Source organism: Orbicella faveolata, unplaced genomic scaffold (genome assembly GCF_042242905.1).
Source record: "Orbicella faveolata isolate gen_17 unplaced genomic scaffold, um_ofav_v1 contig_24, whole genome shotgun sequence".
NCBI classification, from domain to species: domain Eukaryota; kingdom Metazoa; phylum Cnidaria; class Anthozoa; order Scleractinia; family Merulinidae; genus Orbicella; species Orbicella faveolata.
The window spans coordinates 26,490,742-26,511,190 of record NW_028301552.1 but is presented as its reverse complement, the minus strand read 5'-3'; the positions used below and the strand labels follow the sequence as shown (position 1 = coordinate 26,511,190).

Genomic DNA, 20,449 nt, shown 5'->3' with positions numbered 1-20,449 from the left:
TATAAATCAGAAGCAATGATGTACCATAGGTTTGTTATATCGTTCAGAGAAAGACCTATCTGTTTGATAAGGCCAAAAATGACAGTTACTATTGCTAATGGTTTAATAATAATTTTGGCTTCTTGATCACATAGTGCTGCTCATCAGGAGCCAGAAGAGATGTCCTATGAGAGTGATGGTGAAGATGAAAATGGGGATGAGGATTGAGATGGGGAGGACTCTGTTTCTGAGAAAGCTGACAAAAAGGCAAAGAAAGCTGGAAGAAAAGCGAAATGGTCTCAGTCCCTGTTAGATGATACTATAGATATCATAATAAGCAGTGGTTATTACAAGAAAAAACATATTCACTAATGTTAAAACTCAGAAAATGGACAGATCTATGCTGAGGTACTCGCTGAACTTAAGGCGATTGATTATCTGTAGTGAAGAAACAAACATTTACATAAGTGCTTTCCCTAATGCTTGAACTCCTGAATGGGCTAAAAATCACGAGATAAGTATATGTTTTTTGAAAAACGCATTCATAGCTCTATGTCACGTACTGCCATAACTCTGAAACACAATATGTCTTGCTTGCTTGAGAAATGCAAAAAAACAACAATGACAAAGGCAAAGGAAAATAGACTGAAACGTTTATAGGCTGATATAAAGACCTTGACTCATTTCACGTCCTGAAGGCCTGCAAACAAGTAATAAGCTATTAATTGACTGAATCGATTCCAAGAAATGCAATCAAAGGCAGAATAGCTCGAGCACATCAATTCGATTGAATTTTGTCCGACTTCAAATGCAGAACATTTAGCTGAGTTACAATATAGCTAGTACTTCCCAGTATATAAACGACTGCAGCAAGGCATCTAGTTTGAAAAGTTAACATTTTAATATACTCTAAGCATAATAAAATAAGAAGTCAAATTGACACAAGTTATCATATCAATTTAATTGAGAATAATATTGACTAAAGAACAACATTGACTATCGGTAAATTTCACTGAAGATCTTTCAGATCAATGATGTAACTTATCTTGACCTAGCCACAAACCCCAATTTTTATTAATAAAAATGTACAAACTGTACAGAGCCAAATCCTGCTACTTATCATCCTACTAAAACAATGGTAAATATAAATATCAAGAACCTTCAATGAATCCATCTTCAAAGTCTCTTACAAGTGGCTCAAGAAAAGAATCCAGGCTAACAGGTCAAGAATCTGGTAATAGGTATGATGGTACAAATCCAGTGTACATGTTCCGGAGATTTTATTATGTAATTGCTTTTCTGAAGTATTATGATGTAATTGCAGTGTGCACATGCGCAGTTCATTGTAGTGATCACAAGGTTTTTCTTGTCTTGATCTGCCGTGTTTGTTTAGACCTTTTGCCATGGCTTGAACAACTGTTTTGAATTAAAGGACCAAATACTTCGAGTAGCAATCCAGGTGAACATCTGGTAGCAGAGCAAGGTTCTTTCAAGAAGAGTTGACCTGTTTTACCTGGATTTTGCTACGAATTTTGGAATGAAAACTGAAATGGCCGAACGACTAAAGAGAGACAAGGGAAAGTACAAATGAAGAAGTTAGTCGTAAAAGGGGGTGAGTGACGATTTTGGTTGCTTTTCTTTTTTTTGCTCCAAATTAGCTGAATTTTTGCATGTGGTCTTCAATGGAATAGAAAAACATGTTCCTGCAGTTTTGCAGCTGGTTTTTGCTTCGCTTTATAAAGACACTGCTAGGAAAACCGAGTGGTTTTTTGCATACGCAATATCCCAAAAACGAAGCAATGTTTAGCGGAAAAACTATGGGACATTGCTAAACACACCTAAACAAAACTGTATGCGAAATTTTGAGCGTTTTTGACAAAGTTCACTTTTGAGAAAAATACCTAACGCCCTTTTTCAGCTGAGCCCTTCAGATAAACGAAGCCAAGGCCTTTGTTATGATAAACCTAGCCAATCCTCTGTTATATTAAACCAAAGCGAGCCTTTGTTATTAGTCAAAGTCTCACCTCAGTTTATTATAACAAAGGATTCATAACAAAGGATCGGCTTGGTTTATTATAACAAAGCCTGGTCTCATTTATGGGAAGGGCTCAGTGGAAATGGGCATTAGGTATTTTGCTCAAAAGTGAACTTTGTCAAAAAAGCATCAAATTTCGCATGCGTTATTTTTTAGGTGTGTTAAACAATGTTTTGTATGTGTTTTTGCTGAGGTTTGCATTGTTTCTGAGACATTATGTATACAAAAAACTTATATTTGTTGTCACGTCAGTGTGCGACCGCAAAGATGTTCATTTCACTAAAAATACAGCAAAATGTTGATTTTTCTCGTAATGTGTTACTAAAGTCGCCCACGCTTTTAACTGGTTTCGGATCTTCCATTAACATAGAAATTTATTCCACCCAATGATCGAAACACGGTAACTGAAAATAACAAAATTACAAACACGGGAATGAACATAAAATAACTAACAACGACCGAACATGAAGAATGCAGAAAAGCAGCAAAGCGAAATAAACGAAGAAACCTACAAGACGAATGTGATGAACCAAAGATGAACTGAAAACCAGAGACGCTCACAGAACCCAATGACGCTACTAACTGAAATAAATTACACGCGAACTGAACTTATAGAGTATGCAAATGAACATAACATATACAAAAGCGCACAAAAGAAACTACGCAAAACTTAACACCAAACGCGAAGCAAGAAGCACGAACAAATGTCACAAATTCTGGCGCCCACAGTTACCTTAAAAAAATATTAATTTCAGCTCAAAAAAAATAAAAAGGTTGATTTGACTTTAACGCGTGACAGCAAGGATGTTGATTTCACTTAGAAGCCAGCAAAATGTCAATTTCACGCAGTGCATAAGCTCAATGATGTTGATTTAGGGTCTAAATAGGTTAAAATGTTGATTTGACGTTAATGCATGACGGCAAGGATGTTGATTTCACTTAGAAACCAGCAAAATGTCAATTTCAAGCGGTGCATAAGCTCAATGATGTTGATTTTAGGTCCAAAAAGGTGTAAATAAAGATAAAATAAAACAAATAAAAACATTTCAATAAGCACTTTTCCAAATAGGGCAACGTCTCAAATGGCTAAAAATCATGAGATAAATACATAGTTTTTGACAAACACAATCGTAGCTTTATGTCACACACCGCCATAACTTTGAAGTTCAAAATGCGCTGGTACTTCTTATGCCTGGTGAGGATAACAACTTTGGTGGCTGTTTAGTTTTGGATTTACGAATTTGATGACTCCACGTGAAAACGCTCTATAAATAGGGCTGACAGATTAACAGATTAACCCTTCTGTGCAACATATGGGTCTCCATACATCTGCATGTCCACTGATCCCAGAAGCTCAAAACACTACAAATCATGCCGATTTGAACTAAAATCAACACAAACTGGATCACAGATCTGTTACACTCTATCGTTACTTGATGGCCATTATTATGTTTAAATCTAGTTACCAGTTTGAGAAACGTCCGCAGAACGTAATTGAAATGCATGCCGGGAAGGGTCTTTACACCTGTTGCGTGGGAAAACATGGCGGTCAATACAAGACAAATTTTATAAGTCTAAAACCAGTTCTCGCTTTCCAAACTTTGACACTAGCAATGCTTGGCAAATGGGCCACAACTCACCAGAGGGTATTTTTCTTGGGCAAGAACTGCTCTTGGACTTTGCTACCTGGCTCGATCTGACTTTGAATGCCAATAACACGATTACGGTATATCAGCTGCCTTCGAAGTTTCAGAACACATTTTAATTCTTTAAAACGTGCTGATGACTTACAGGTTTATCGAGGCTTTATGATGCCTCTCAACCACCAGGCAGGCATACAAGGTACTTTAAAAGAATGCTTAAGATATTAGTTGACAGAGCTCTAATGCGGCACATCTCTTTTTTGTTTGATGGTATTTTGTTTGACGCTCGATCAATTCATGTGTTGTCTTCACGTCACAACCGCTGTAAACAATCTGTTCCCAGATTTCCACTCTATATGCTGTGGGATTTGATTTTGACTTCATACACTATAAACAGTCTGCCTGTTTGCTGTTGAACAAATAGACTCCTAAAGACATGGCCAGGAAAAGCCAAGTTTTTTGCATATGTTTTAACTTGAGAACAAAGCAAAAACCAGCGACAAAAATACAGAACCACGTTTTTCTATTACATTGAAGACCACAAGCAAAAATTCAGCTAATTTGGAGCAAAAAAAGAAAAGCAGCCAAAAATCGTCACTTATACCCTTTTATGACTAGCTTCTTCAAATGTGCTTATACAAGAACAAACACGAAATTGTTGATGACCTTGGAGGGAGGAATGGCTTTGAAAATGCAGGTGATGGAAAGTTTGAATCTTCTCTCTGCTGTCTTTGAGGATGTAGTTCATGCAGTCAAAAATTTAGAAGCGTATTACAAGGATGGTGGCGACTCAGCAAAACTTAGCGCCGCAGTGAGTGAGTTGGAAGGTTTGGAAGAGGACTTCAGTGACATCAGAAGAGTGGTCAGGGGATACCTAAATGGCAGTCCAAGTCACAACAGTAGCTTAAATGGTTCCAGAACAACACCTGGAGAATCTGTGATTGAGGATCAGTCAGAACAACTCAAGGAGAAAATCAGTAGGTGAGAACAGGAACTGAAGCAAGTTGTAGATATCCTGGAGAAAATGTACAAAGAGTGTCACAAAAAGGTGGAGGAGAGACTCAAAAAGTCAACTAGCCAAGGAACAAGACCTAGGAGGTAAGAAAGTTGTTGTGGACAGGCCTTATGAGCAAGTGAGAGAGCTGTTGAAACAAAGAGAGAAAGTTGAGGATATGACAGTTCCAAAGCAACCATTAACGGATCAAAATTTTCCAAGGGTTCAGATGACCACAGTAAAAGTAGCCACAAATGACCCCTGTACTTTATCCACGGATTTATCCAGGTTAACGCCTCCTGTTAACAGCATGGCAGCTTCACTTTCTCCATCGAGTGGAATTCTATATTCTTCAACTCCAATTGTTCCTCAGGCCTCAGTATCTCAAATGACCACAATAGGTGGTCAACTGCCCTACCAGAGCAGCCCTTAAACACATGCGTGAATTCTATTCAGACCATGCCAGTACATTTATCTGCTGTATTTCCAATCATTGTATCTTCACATCATATGTATGAAACAGCAGCTGGAACCCACACTGAAGTACAACCTTTGTCAAGTCGTAACCATTTCAGTCAACCCCTGGCACTGGCCAGTCATTAAACTCTGCCAATGACCAGCTCAGTACTGAATCCTCAGCAGCACTTAAGAGAGTGTCTCTGTAAGAGCGGTCTGGCCGATTTTGATATAAATCGAGCAGGTAGATCTAAAACCGTGAGAAATACATATGAAAGCAATTCAAATGCACTTTACTTTCAATTCAAGCGGCAAAATTTGAAATTGTTCTTTAAACTTGTTCTTCAAACACTACAACTGGTGTTCGAATTCCCCTCGTCGATTGCACCATGAGAAATAACCTGTGCCACCCAAGCTTCGACTCGAATGAGAAGTACGAACAACATAACTGCTTCATCTTTGAGGCAATATGATGCTGGTATTTTGATTTTCTGAAAAAGGAAGTGATCTCCATGTTTACCTCATAAACGTGACCGCTGACCAGCCGCTGAATGGAAACAGTACGGCGCAGTGTGGGGTGGCTGGCAGGCTTATCGTCATAAGATATTCGAATACATGCTAAAAAAGCTTTAGGACTCAGTCTAGACAGTGAAGGCATGCTTCGTCGTACAGACAACTTTTATTTTATTCTCATAACGTTTTCCTTTAAATTAGAACTGGTATTAATTAATAGAGTTATTTAAATATTTTTAACCGGGGCATCCATATGACTTTTTTGCTTGTCATCAGTGGTATAAAATAAGGTGTCTTTCCTTCCAGAACCTTCTATCTATGCCCCATTGCACGGAATGAAGACTATACTTAGCATGTTTGTTCTAAATAATTTTTTGCTGTTCCCAAGAGGGTGTCAGGCAAAATCATTGCTTTATACAAAGCTGACTCTAAAATATGATTTTCCATAACAGTAACCAGTGTCATTTACGTATAGTGTTAATAAAACTAGCAATGTACAATTTTTAGCGTTTTCCACTTATAAGCCTGACATACAATTGTCAAGTAAACTATGTTAGTTTCGTATGGAGGGGGAATTGGGACAAAAATGCCATTGAATCACACTTCATGCCATTGGATCATCGATGCTATGTCATTGGATCAAACATTGTTCTATCCGACAATATTTTTTATGTCATTGGATCGTATGTCATTCTATTGGACCATATTTTCCATGTCATTGGATCGGACTTCATGCCATTGGATCGGACTTCATGTTATTGGATCTGACTTCATGTTATTGGATCAGACTTTATGTTATTGGATCCTATCATTCTTTTGCATCGATTTCATTTCATTGGAGCACTTTTATCGGGTCAGCGGTTCATCATAAGAAATATTTCCCAGAATGCATTCAGGCACAAAGTTCCCAGGGTGCAACTGGTTTGAAGTGGTTTCAACTCATTCCATGATTCACACAAGAGCGGGAAAGTTGGGTAGTGCTGGCATATATTTACATATAATTTATAGCAGAAGCAAAAAAAACATGGCAGAAGAAGAAAACTTGATGTTCAAGACACAGTCCCTCCTGAGAGAAGTTGTAAGTCACCTGGAGAAAACGGAAAGCAGTCCCCAAGGCGCGGAGCCTTGCGAAAGCGACGCACTAGACCGACAGCTGCCGCCATCGCATGTGGAAGCTCCAAAGATGTCAGCCCCTATGGAATTCAGGTAATCGTAAAGCGCCCCTAGAAACTGCCTGACTAAAGAGTTGCTGCTTTTGGCGCTGTGTTTTTATTGCAGATAATTTCTAAATCTGAGCTAGAGGTGCTAGCTTCAAGTTCGGTCATGTATGGAACATAATTTTTCTCCTGTTTGTATTTTTGATAGAAACAGTTAAGCTTATAAAAATGCCCAAGTATCACTGAGCGTCTGTATGCAGCTGTTTCCCTTATCGTTGTCAGATTATAGCGATACAAGCATTGTATGCTAGCGACGTTTTGAGCATCAGTATTTTAAGCAGTTTTAAGTGATCAAAAGCTCAAAATTAACTGGTGTAAAAAGTACTTTTGGAATTTACACTTTTTGTACCACAAGCTTATATTTGTTTCTATACCCCTTATATTTATATCCTAACCCAGTCCTTTCTAGCATTGAAATTCTCAAGGGGTGCCAATAAGAGGGAGCAATTTTTAAATTTACATTATCTGTTATTTTCTTCAGCATGGTTGAAAGAAATATCCTGTTTATTGTATTATAATAAACAAGTATTCACCGAAGTGGAGGTGAATAGTGGTGGATATTTACCTCTCCACTTTGCGGCTCGGTAAATATTCACCACTTTCACCGACACTGAGGTGACTAATTGTTTTAGTATATACCACACAAGTTGAATAACTAGTGAACCAAAACATTACTTTCGGTACACAAAGTGACGGGCAAAGCCATTTTGTTTCCCTTGGGCTGCTCAGATAGTGCTTTGCTAATCACTCCGAGTTAACCAATCAGCCTGTGCGGAAAGCACTATTCACTTGTGTGGTATATACTAACAAGCATTATACTCTGCTTTGGAAACCAAAAGTTTTATTGATTTTCAGGAGAAGATTTCCAGGATTGTGTTCATCCCGTACAAGCAGAGGTCAGCCACTCCCTAAAAAACAAAAGATGGCTGGGTATATCCCAGCCAAGAAAATGTTTGTGTCCAAGGAGACTTGGACGCATGATTTCTGTTTGCTTGGCCTGCAAGAAGAAAATATCACTCTACCAAGGGAGAGGCTAAGTAAGCTGTTAGATGCGGGTTTGGGCAAAGCCCACTTGTCGATTAAGAAAAATGCAAGTCATGAGGAGTTGGCCTGGGCATTAGAGGAGCGCTTTCCAAAACTGAAAAGTGGAGGTGGGTTTGAAGTCCTCCGTGCAGAAGGAGGAGGTGGTGGTCAGAGGCAGCTACGTTTGGTATGTCCAGGGGCCTTTGGCTACACAGCCCCACATCTTAAGGACAGGTTAGGGCAGGCTGTTGCCTATATTCGTCCTCTCCAAGCTGACCTAGATGAGGAGCCAGATGTGCCTGAGGTAACATTTATGAATGATGGGGAAAATATTTTAAGTGTTACGTGGTGTTAAATTATCAGTGGTATATATCTTTTTTTAGGCTGCGCTTTCTCCAAAGGTTAAGTGTTTGAACTGTAATTTGATGATTGCTATGGCCCAGGTGAGAGAACACCAACAGGTCTGAGGAGGCGGATCCTCAAGGTAAATGAATCTATCCATAGGGGTTAGAATGGAAGTCATTTGGTGGTTAAAGAGTATAAAGAAACTTTTGGATCACACAATAAATTATGTGAAGCCAAAAGGTTGCCTGATGATATTAATCATTCAGTATTCAAAAAATGTGACATATTTTTTCAGCTTCAGTGATCAGAATGTCTGTAAAGGGGGACACCTATGTAAAATACATTAACTTAAAAAACAAACATGGGACTGGGTTCTCAGTATTTTTTGTTGTTTTGTTTTTCAGAGATGTGATTGATGAAAAGGTATGATCCCATTGTATCAATGACAATTAAAAACAGTTGAATTAGTCATGTACACCTTACATAGATTGTTGATGAACTAAATGTTAGTGTTGATTTTGAGTATTACAATGTGAATACTGTAGTAAGTGCCATTGACAATGGAACTTGATCACACATCCGAGTTTGTGTGCTAAATGAGGTACTTTTTAATGACTTCACTTGTACATTTTAGGTTGATGTATGTGAATCCAAAATGACCCCACTGGCTTTATCAAGGTAAAGTACAGAGAAAAAGTCAATGTGCATCCTTTTGACTTGATATAAATTATGTATTAATCTTCAGCTTCAATCCCAATATTAGAACAATATTTAATATACTTCTTTATTTTTGCAACATATATTATTTCAGTACTTTTTTTTTTATGGCTGATTTGGTAAACTGAATTTGGCACAAAACATTAACTTAACTGGAGCATTAGTTGATAATTAATTCATTATTTGAGAACTGAATTCTCCAAACTATGTTGATGCTCTGATGCAGAAAGTTAATTCTTCCAGCTTAAGTGATTATCCTCAAATAGTCAAAAAGTAGCCAGCTGTACTTGCGTCTTACAGCATAGTTACATAGCACCTGCAGTGTATGCTAGATTTCAAAGTGTAACATTCATGACATATACTTTTCTTCCAGAGATGGAACATCAGCACTCCCTGCTTTGAGAAAGGTGATTCTAAATACACTCAGGGATTTACTTAAGCAATGACTCAATCACTGATCACAGGTTTCAGTGTATAAAAAAATTGTTATTTTTTTTATTTATTTTGGTTGGTGTATTTGTTTCAGTACTGATACTATAGTTATTAATCAACTGTTTGAATCAGTTTACTTATTGTCATAATTGTTATGGTTTTTGTCATTGTTATTATTTGCATTATTTTATTAGGCACCAGTAGTATCTGAAGGTCCAGCAGTAGATAGATGCAGAGAACAATCTGAGGAGGAAAGGTGTGATTGAAAGAAATTAATATTATAGTTAACATGGGCTCATGAACCATTTATCAAAAGCTGCCATATAATTTTTATTATGTAAAAAAAGGTAAAAAGGTCTGTGGCTGAAAAGTAAATGAAATTATTGAAAGCTCTGGGAATGTCCTCAATCTGAAAGAATTTTTGATACCTTGCTAAAAAGTTGTAACATGGCATGCTGATAATAACTCAATAACCTATCATAACTCAGCTGTTGTTATGGTGACCTCTTATCTGAAAATGATCACAAGTTGGTTATCCTTGATTGGGTATTTGTTTCATACTATTATTGTATCAGCAACCAATAAAGAGTGGTAGTACTGACCCATCTAGGTATAAAGGGCTGGAAAATGATGGGAAAGTATCTTGCAGCTATTATAGACAATATTTATTAATGTTGACTAATTTCTTCCTGTGCCAATCATTAGAATGACAAGAGATTGTAAATATGGTCTGACTCAGTGTCCATCCACCATTTCTGCATTATCAACTGGCGATGTAGGGAGTTATGTCCAGATGCAACTTTGCAGCAGATCTCTCAATCATTGTTCAATAACAATGGAGATGTCAACCTTGCTGCACAGGAGTTGTTAGGATTATTTCTGGAAATACCAGACATGGTAAACGGTGAGTGTTTCTCCTTAGGTTCATAAATTTTCCACTCCAAATTAATTCCAACAAAGTCAAGATTTCCCATTGAAATTCCCGTAAAAGTGCAAAACATCCACACAATTTTTTTTTCTGATGGCATAAGCGCTTCTCCCCAAAATCCAGGGACTTTTACTTTTGAACTGTCAATCGCCCCGCACGTGTAACATAACTTCCGGTTCACTCTTATGTGTAACATAACTTCCGGCTCGGTCTTTACAAAATTTCTTTAAGAAAATTAAGAAAAAAGGAACAGAAAATAATCCCTAATAGTGAGTATTGAGATTTATCCAGCTACAGGAAAACTTATTTACATACAGCTGAACCCACCTGAGCAAGCAAATTTGGTTAGCAACCCCTTCTATAAAGGGCCATTTGGACCAAAATACCTAATTTTTTGAAGTCAAAATTCACAGTAGGCAGCCAGCTTAGACATGATTACTCATTGTTGTGATGACTGTTTTCTTTATAGTAATTTTTACCTCTCTTGCTGTATTACAATTTTTTAGGTTATGAGAACCACGACAGCGACGTTGATCTTTTGACTCCAGCATTCACGTCAAAAACAACACCAGAAAAGATGAGAACTTATACCCAGACTTTAAGTCCCATGGATGCCTTAGAAGATTTTCAGAGAAGCAACAAGCAAAGGGATAAACCAAGAGAGCGTTTCTTTGTCAGCAGAATGGAAGGACATGAAGAGCTCAAAAATGATATTTTGGGTTTGTATAAAGACCCCCGAAAGAACTTGAGAGTACCACCCAGGGTGCGGTTTGAAGGTGAAGAAGGAGTTCGTGCGGGGCCAGTTAGGGAGTTTTTTGTCTGTGCCATGAAGATTCTACAAGAAGGAATTCATGGTGAAGGGAGACCCATTTTGTTCTTTGAAGGAGAGCTTGACCATTTACTTTCCATACACAACCAGATTGGGCAGCAGATGGGAGCATATACCGCCATTGGCAAGATGATTGGTCACTCCATATTACATGGAGGGCCTGGTGTTTATGGACTCTCTCCCATGGCAAAGCACTACTGGTCTCATGATGACCTAGCAAAGAATCCTCCCCCAATAGTACTGGAGGATCTTCCTGATCTTATCCTGCGGGAGACCGTACAAGAGGTTTGTTAGGGTTTGTAATAATTTTCTTTTATAATAATTATATTTAAAACTGGATTATTGGTTAATGCAATTCCAGAGTTTTAATTGGCTTAGCCATTGTGAGAAATGGGCTAATATACCATGAAACACAAATATGGTACCTTAGGTATAAGTGTCAGCGAAGAACAGGCAGGGAGCTCAAATATCGCAATTCCTTGGGTGTTTTTAATAAAACAAGCATTTGTACTCATGGAATAGTTGCTAATTATTTTTTCTAAAGCTTAATACAGTGAAAGCTAGTGCAGGTTACATGTACACTAAAGTCATCTATCTTTTAAGCTACCCATATAGTTTTCTTCCCTATTCATCAATGGATAACACCTCAATTTCCATGTTTTCTTGCTCTGAATATGATCATGGACATCTTGCTGAAGACAGCATACAAGAACCCAAGTCTTTGGGACCATAATCTAGGGTATCCAAGAGGATGATATGACATGCCACCATATCAGAGTACATGTATAAGGACTGACAAATAATATTGAGGTTTTGTTCCTTTTATTTTTTTAACACATTGCTAGAGGATTATGTCAATGAGGAATTAAGTAATGACAGATTTTACACTTCAAAGCACAGTTGGGATGGTCAAGTTTTTTAAGTGCATGCAAAAAGACAAATTTATTTTAAACACATATTTTGACTTTAAATTAAAGCTTGGATGTAACAGATCTTTGTTTGGATACAACAGTTACAACAGTGGAATGCTGATGAAAAGATTTCAGATGAACTAAGAGCAAACCTAGCTACCTACATGATGGAGGCTGGTTTGGAACCTGAACTTCTCTGCAGTGGTAGAGATGTCCTAATTCAAGGACTGCTTTGGTACTTTGTAATTGATAAGAGAAAACGTGAGCTGGATGACATGTCTAAAGGTAATACCGGTAATGACAAGATTATTTTATCTGCGGTGTATTTATTAGCATATTGAATGTTTTACACATGTACTTTCAGAATGTAGCCCAGATAAGACACTGAGTTGTCATGCTTTTGTAGCTTGTGATTGAATGAACATTGTCCTGAAGATGCCAAGAAACAGGGCTAAAATTTGTTGAAAGATTACATGTATAGTACACCTTTGATGTGCTGGTTTTTGAAGGTTTTTCAATCCTGGAAAGTGGAATACCAGTAGTAGCAGTCTGCATGTGTTTAAATGTAATGATTCCTACATTTAACTCTTTTATTATTATTAAAATTAAAATTATTATTATTATTTAGTAATATTATTAATTATTATTATTATCATCATTATCATTATTATTATTATTATTCAAATTGTAACAGGAATGAATGAGGTGACATTGCAAAGCTTCCTAACCCAGCAGCCATCACTGGTAGAGATTGTTTTTCTGCCTCATGCTGCAAAGCACATATGTGCTACAGAATTCCTGGCTAAAGTTACCTATGACAATGAAAGTGGAGAGAAAGAAGTCCAGGCAAGAATTATGTTTGAGCAATATGTGCAGGAAATTGCCCAAAGAAAGGAAGGTATTTATCTGATATCAAAGTGAGTACATTAAAAAAATAACTTCACATTGGAAGTTTTTTTTTTCATTTGGTTTCACCTTCTTCAAAAAAGATAATAGGTGTTAGAGTGATGACAGCAATAACATGTTGGTCTTAGACATTCTGGTGCAGGGTTAAGGGAAGTGTTGTTCATCAAGGTCTGTGTCCATTAATGGTCTGCAACATAACTGTAAAATTTAACAATAATAGACTTCAATGTCAATTATGAGGGAACCAAACACATTCATAAAACTGCAATAGAACACAACCAGTGCCCACTAACAATAATCATTACACTAAAAAATAATTTGGTCATGAATGTTTCCCTTAAACTTGCAGGTGAGATGCGGCTGAATGACTTGTGCTGCTTCTGGACTGGATGGGATTTCCTACCTCCACGAAAAGAGATCTTGGTGGTTAAGTTTAATACAAATGAGAGCAGCAAGTTACCAACATCAGAGTGTTGTTTCATGTCTTTATTGCTTCCCATTGGCCATAATACATATCAGGAGTTCATGAATTGCATGGACACTGCAATCCGATATGGGTCAAAAGGATTTTCATTTGCATGAATGTGTCTTTATCATACAGGTGTACAATTTTCACTGTTGTGTTTGTTTTTGCAATGTTGAAATTCAGAAATATAAGAATATCATATGATGATTTTAATTGCATGTAAAAGGCCTGTGTTATTGCATTTCAGTTGAAATGGTAAATTTTAGTTGTTTTCTTGTTGTTCAGAGATTTTCAAGTTATAAACTTTTAGGTTCCAGTTTTATTAGAGCTTTTTTTATGTAAAAAGCCACATTGGCATTCAAATATGAATCATGTGATTAAAATGACATGGGATACATACATGTAGTTACATTAGTGGGAAGTACCCAGTAGGTCATTTATACCAGATAACATAGGATTAACACAACATTACTTCTTTGTTAGAAACACACAGATACCAGTAGGTGCCTAGTGCAATGAGTTGATAATGAGTTGATTTGTCATCAATAAAAGAGAAACAAGTATTTGCTAAACTGTATCTTGATTAGCTCTGAGATAACAGTAAACACAGTTATCATTACTCTGATTTAGTGCTGGAACTAGCATGCCAGAACACAATATTCCCAGGATTTGGTTTTAGAGGGTTATTTTCTCTCGAATTTGTTCTCCTACTAAACTTCTGAATCACAAATTTAGACTCCTAACACCTCCTGCCAGTCATCGCCAGAGATTGACTGTTCACTGCAATGAGAGTCTCTCCGCAACAAAGTTGCAAGCACTCAAGTACACATCAATCCCATAACTATTGTCATGCTGTTATTGCATTTATGGCATGGATCAGGTCATGATAATCACTGTCTGTTAGTGGGTTCGGAATATTCGGGATGATCACAGCCTCCTCATCCTGACAACTCTCTGGGAGGGGCCCATCACAGTCTATGCCATAGTCATCCCAATTCTGCTAAGGCAAGATTTATACAAAATGAATGAAAAGAACAGGAAATTACAGATGGGTGACAGTCTTCATAGATTGCCCTCATTTGCAGCTCTGATTGGCTAGCTTTGTTACTTTCTTGTTTCTGATTGGTCCACAGCAGTGAGATAAAATATATTTTAGCCTGCTGAATTCTCCATTAGCACAAAAATATGCCACAATAACCGATGAAATTATTATAATAAACCTGTCTGTTGTCTAGATACACAAAAACATCCCAAAGAGAAAATCTTCCACTAAATAATATTAAAGTAATTATTGTTGGCCACAATGGATTAGAAATTGGGTAGCTTTCACTTTGATGGCACTGAATTTTTAAGAGACTTGTAAAGCAATCTCAATTTGTTTTCTTTGATAATCTTTATAAATTCTACTTAACAATTAGATTATGAGCATGAGATTTCTATTGTGTGATAGTTGATGAGGGCAAAGCCCAAGTCCACTATAAAAGGATCTAATAATCAAGTGAATAATCTTATTGTTTTGGTATAAAGCAACTAGAGGCTCAAAACTAACAACAAGACTATCCAAATCTTTACAGTCACTAAAAACATTTTGCATACGGGAAGAAGCAGGTGCCATTTTCTCGATAACTGCTACTTACAATCAAGAATAGATAGTAGCAAAGCCAATCAGTGAACAGCATTCACGAAGAATGCTAGTAAATTTATACATACAAAAGTTATTCATCAACGAAGCTGTGTACTAGAATTCCTGTATAGAATTCCGAAGACGGGGAGGTATATAATATTTTAACGCTGAACATCCTTAAGCCATTTCAAAGAGATTGTCATTGGCCTACAAATGTTGAGGGAAATAAGATAAGAAAGCTCTCCCACCTGTTGCTCCATAGAAACTTCCATGATTCTTGCATTGTCAATTAAACCAATTATCCAAAGCTGGTTTGGTGTTTTGTTTCTTGCAATTCTGATTGGGTGATCATTCCAGGAACTCGCAAAATCATGGAGGTGCTGCTTTATTCTTGGTAGAAATGTGTAATGCAAACAGAACATGTGGATGTTGTTGGACAACTCTAAATGCCCAGATTCCTCAAGAAAGTAGAATACTGAATAATAAATGTAGATACAGCTTGCAAACAAGTCTCTCCACAATTGTTCTATCCGTTGATTGTGTACACTTGGCCCAGTGATTATACTGCCCCTTCCTGGTCCTCTTGCTGGATGAGTAAGCATGTAGCAAGCAACATTCACATTTTCCACTCCGTGATCTGATCTTACTCGTGATGGCAGACCATGGACATTGACTGCTTCCAAGAACAAGTCAAGGACAGTGTCAGCCTGATTGTTTCCATTGCATCGAAGAAACATGATCTTTCTAGAAAATCCATCAATACGCCCATGTATGACAAATTTCCACCTAAAAAGCAACATGGACATGATGTACAAAAGGAGAAAATAGCAAATAAACAAAACACCTCAAGTGTTCCTATCAATGGTGAATTAATGAATTCATTTACGGAAATTTGACTTCATTCTTTGCTTCAATATTCTATTTTTGAAAGGAATATTTCAATGTTGAAATGGCAACTTGATTCAAAACAAAAATGTTGATTTCATGATGCCTGACTTAGTGCAACAAAATATCCCTAATTTCCATAAAAACAACAACTGGGTAACAACATTTTTCCCACTTTCTCTTCTGCCAGCAGCATTTTGAGCCTTTTGAGTGCACTAAAATCTCTACCTCTCTCTTTTTCTATCATGAGAGGGTTAAGAAAAGCAAGTGACAAACAAAATGATGAGAAAACAGTGTGACATATGACAGTTTACCAGTTGCAGTCAAAATTATGCAAATTTTGGCCAAATTCCCACATGCTTATTGCGTGAAGCCAGACAACAATCCAATCAACAATCAAGTCGCCATTCAATGTTGAAATATTCACTTCAAGAATGGAATATTAAAGCAATGAATATAATCAAATTTCTGGAAACGAATTCATTAATTCATTAATTCACCCTTGAAAGAAACATGAGCTGTTTTCATGGCAAATACACATACCTCACCAGTTTATGGTGACCATCCATGTGCCAAAGGGCTAAAGGGGCCCTTACATTGTAAGATCTTCTGTGTCACACAAATCTGGAGACCTCTGACAGCAGTACCTACAACATGATGACAAGCAACCCAAAGGAAAAGGTGTGAAACCTAATTGTTAACAACTTGATTGAAAATACATGCAACATTTTAAAGCCACTTGTCCTTTCCCGGAGGGTGGCTGCTTAATTGGGGTTCTTCTGTATTAATGACCCACCTCCCACGTCTTCTCTTACTGTCTTGACATTGATATATTGCCTTCAGGGTCAACTCTTCTCATTGCTTCTCTGATTCTTTCTTCTTGAATTTTGTGGCCCTTGGACAGGAGATGGCCACGCATGGACTTGTACCCACAATTTGGGAAACTATGAAGTATATCCTGGATGACAGCATCTAATTCTGCTTCACTCATACTTGAATAACTTGCACGAACCGAGATTCCAAATTCATGGAGTCTTCTGTTCACTGTTTTATCACTGACTCTAAGCATCTTGGCTATGTCAACGCCCTTAAAACCTTTCTCAAGATAATACTCTAGCTGGTTTCAGCTGATGTTGAGTTTCGGCCTTCCTTTACTTCCAGTTGCTATCACTGCTCTCATGGTACTGTAGTCATCGAAGGAATCCTCATTCACCATCTGTAATATTAGGTGGCGAGCTTGAAGCAAGTTTGGGAACAATTCTTCTTCAAACATTCCACCCAGTCTCAAAATCAGTGAACATAGCCATTCAACCTTATATAAGCTATAATCAAGACCTGTATTCGAATTGAGCCGATTTATAACATCGACAAGAACGGTTTTTACGTTGTTTACTATCAGTTGTTGTACCATTTGATGCTGACCCTCTTCAGTGGCCGCTATTTTTAAAAATTATGCCTGAAAAGCACCCTGGAGACAATTTTTAGGTAGGTACTTCTTGTATGATATTTATAATGTACCATATTATAATGCACTTGCCGACATGAGGATTTGGGCACTTAAATAATGTAAGATCAAATGAAACAAAGATATTGTGGCACAGGAGGTATTATGGTCTGATAGAATGATGTATGATCCAATGACACGAATTCCAATCCAATTACATAAATTCCGATTAAGTGACATAAAGGACAGCACCCACAGTGTCCATTAGAATGATGCATGATCCAATAACATAAAGTCCGATCCAATGGCATGAAGTCCAATCCAATGGCATGAAGTCCGATCCAATGACATGAAGTTTGATCCAATGACATGGAGTTTGATCCAATGACATGAAGTTCGATCCAATGACATGAAGTTTGATCCAATGACATGAAGTTCGATCCAATAACATGAAGTCCGATCCAATGGCATGAAGTCCGATCCAATGACATGAAGTTTGATCCAATGACATGAAGTTTGATCCAATGACATGAAGTTGGACCCACTGACATGAAGTTTGATCCAATGACATGAAGTTTGATCCAATGACATGAAGTTCGATCCAATGACATGAAGTTTGATCCAATGACATGAAGTTTGATCCAATGGCATGAAGTTCGATCCAATGACATGAAGTTTGATCCAATGACATGAAGTCCGATCCAATGGCATGAAGTCCGATCCAATGGCATGAAGTTCGATCCAGTGGCATGAAAAATATGGTCCAATAGAATGACATACGATCCAATGACATGAAAAATATTGTCGGATAGAACGATGTTTGATCCAATGACATAGCATTGATGATTCCAATGGCATGAAATGTGATTCAATGGCATTTTTGTCACAATTCCCCCTCCATAGTTTCGGCTCATTCCTTGATTCGATCTGGCCTTTTATCACTAAACCCTATTCTTTTCATTTGCAATTTTCCTGTACATTTTCTTCATACGAAACGACAAAGAGTTTTATAAGTAAACTGATTTTTTGGTGTACCGCGTTTATTACATTGAATATACAAATACATGCAAAAGGCTGGCTGAATAAGCTCCTCCTCCTACTCCTAATTTTTTGGTTGCTTTCACCCCATGCCTCTGCACGACTCCCTGTTGGCTAAAAGGAAAGTTTTTTCCTTGTCAGTTACCCTCTGCAATTTTTTATAAGTATGTAAAGATATAAAAAACACAAAGGTTTTTACAAGTAAACTGTTTTTTTGTGTACCAAACTAAATACCTATATATACATATACTTTGTTCTGGCAAAATGGTGGCTAAGAACAACTGAATATATACCTACTTGGAAATAAAATGATGCTGTTTGGTTTCCTGTTAAAACATTACGTAAGAATGACAGGTGTTTGTTCAAATTGTGACAAAACCACATCAAAAAGTCAAAGCAAAAAAAGAAAAAAGTGTAATTTTCATAACCAACTTACAATCTCTCCATTATTGACAGCAACAGGGGCCATTGCATCACTGCTTGATGTTGTAATTATCCTTCTACAGAGCACTGGCATTCATGAGTCATTTCCTTTATTTTTGACATTAGGACAGCTTTGGAATCCCTAGATTTAAATGGGAGTTCGAAGAAAGTACAGATTTCCTTAAGTATGGAAACAGCCTTGGATACGCTCCCTGACACCAGCATGACCAGGATAATGACATGTTATCTTTTGCACTTCTCCAAAACTTCCCCAATGTATGATGCCTATATCAAATCCACATTTTTTTTTATCCTCCTGAGTGAGTTGAAATAGGCGAGTCCTTGCCAAGATTAGCTCATTTTCACTCAGGACCTCTTTAAACAGGTGGCAGCTTATCAGATGATGTTTTACTTCATCATTACATTCAGAAAGCCGTACCAAACCACTTAAGCCACGCAATGAACCACAGTTTTTTTCCATCTTTGCTATTCAAAAAGCAGTCCTAAGACAATAAACATCTCACTAACAAACAGCTTCTTCCTGTAACTATAACTGTTTCCAACATGATACAAGTTTGGGAGATCTAAAGGAACTCACTATAACTTTGTATACTTGATACGATTTCAATTTCCATGCCCCAGAGAAGCCTACTGTACTTTGTGAGTGGTCAGTGATCACACTCGCGAGGTAAAGAATGGGTTTGTGACTTTTTCACTCAATTGACTTTTTCACTCTTATGAAATGGTTGAACGGAATATAGACTGTGAGCAGTCTCTTATTTTTCTTAAAGATAGTGAGTTCACACGTATCCTGTGAGCATAGAGAAGCTGCGAGACACGAGACTCATGTCTCGCATCTTTGCTGCTCCACGCTCTCACGGTTGGGCAAAGACAAGACATGTTACTACCGATGCGATACAAGAGGTTTAATGGTTATCTCGATTATCTAAACACATTTGTTTACATGGTAAGATCTGGTTATAAATCTATGGATTGATGCCAGTCCTTTGTGGAACAAAATGTATTTGAAAGGAAAAAAGAATACTAAGCATAACATAAAGTTGTCTGCAAGACAAAGCATGCATGCCTTTGCATTAAGACTGAGAGTCCTTATGCTTATTATGATACTTTAATGCATATGTTCGAATATTCCCAAAAATCTTCTGATAATCTGCCCGCACCCAACCCACACCCCTCCCCTCGCCACTGAGCTGTGCTGTTTTCACTCACTGGCTGGTCAGTGGTCACGTTTATGAGGTAAACATCGCTTCCTGATCACTGTTCTCGTCGATCAGAAAATCAAAATACCAGGTGATATTGCCTCTAAGATGAAGCAGTTATGTTATTTGTACTTCACATTCGAATCGAAGCTTGGGTGGCACAGGTTATTTTTTATGGTGCAATCAACGAGGGGAATTCAAACACTAGTTGTAGTGTTTGAATTGTTGCTGGAAGAAATGGTCACATGGGGGTGTAGGAATGGTAAGTTTAACAATTTCAAATTTTGCCGCTTGAATTGAAAGTAAAGTTCATTTGAATTGCTTTCATATGTATTTCTAACAGTTTTAGACCTACCTGCTTGATTTATATCTGCTACGCCTCATGTTGACAAGTCCCTCATAATGGCAGCCAAACTTGGAG

General features: G+C 37.5%; 3 protein-coding genes and 1 long non-coding RNA gene across 5 annotated transcripts; 3 read left to right on the top strand and 1 right to left on the bottom strand.

Moving 5' to 3' along the window:
• Window positions 1-2,085: 2,085 nt before the first annotated feature.
• Window positions 2,086-8,502, top strand: LOC149111095 (uncharacterized). Its single transcript, XM_089291491.1, has 2 exons — window positions 2,086-6,826; window positions 7,693-8,502. The coding sequence occupies exons 1-2, from the start codon at window positions 6,507-6,509 to the stop codon at window positions 8,213-8,215; spliced, it is 843 nt and encodes a 280-aa protein (XP_089147617.1). The 5' UTR covers window positions 2,086-6,506; the 3' UTR covers window positions 8,216-8,502.
• Window positions 8,503-8,505: 3 nt separating this feature from the next.
• LOC149111094 (uncharacterized) lies at window positions 8,506-9,535 on the top strand. Its single transcript, XR_016207833.1, has 3 exons — window positions 8,506-8,628; window positions 8,840-8,883; window positions 9,296-9,535. It is a non-coding gene; the product is annotated as an uncharacterized LOC149111094 (long non-coding RNA).
• Window positions 9,536-10,178: 643 nt separating this feature from the next.
• LOC149111093 (G2/M phase-specific E3 ubiquitin-protein ligase-like) lies at window positions 10,179-13,966 on the top strand. The gene is made up of 5 exons (XM_089291490.1): window positions 10,179-10,258; window positions 10,789-11,396; window positions 12,124-12,307; window positions 12,717-12,920; window positions 13,278-13,966. The coding sequence occupies exons 1-5, from the start codon at window positions 10,249-10,251 to the stop codon at window positions 13,508-13,510; spliced, it is 1,239 nt and encodes a 412-aa protein (XP_089147616.1). The 5' UTR covers window positions 10,179-10,248; the 3' UTR covers window positions 13,511-13,966.
• Window positions 13,400-20,383, bottom strand: LOC149111092 (uncharacterized). 2 transcript variants are annotated; one of them, XM_089291492.1, is made up of 3 exons: window positions 16,447-20,383; window positions 15,267-15,804; window positions 13,400-14,394 (listed from the first exon to the last, which is right to left on the bottom strand). In XM_089291492.1, exons 1-3 carry the CDS (start codon window positions 16,470-16,472, stop codon window positions 14,242-14,244), a joined length of 717 nt encoding a protein of 238 aa, XP_089147618.1. In that variant the 5' UTR covers window positions 16,473-20,383; the 3' UTR covers window positions 13,400-14,241. The 2 variants fall into 2 exon arrangements, with proteins under 2 accessions (XP_089147618.1, XP_089147619.1); XM_089291493.1 differs by having other exon boundaries at window positions 13,400-14,391.
• Window positions 20,384-20,449: the final 66 nt, after the last annotated feature.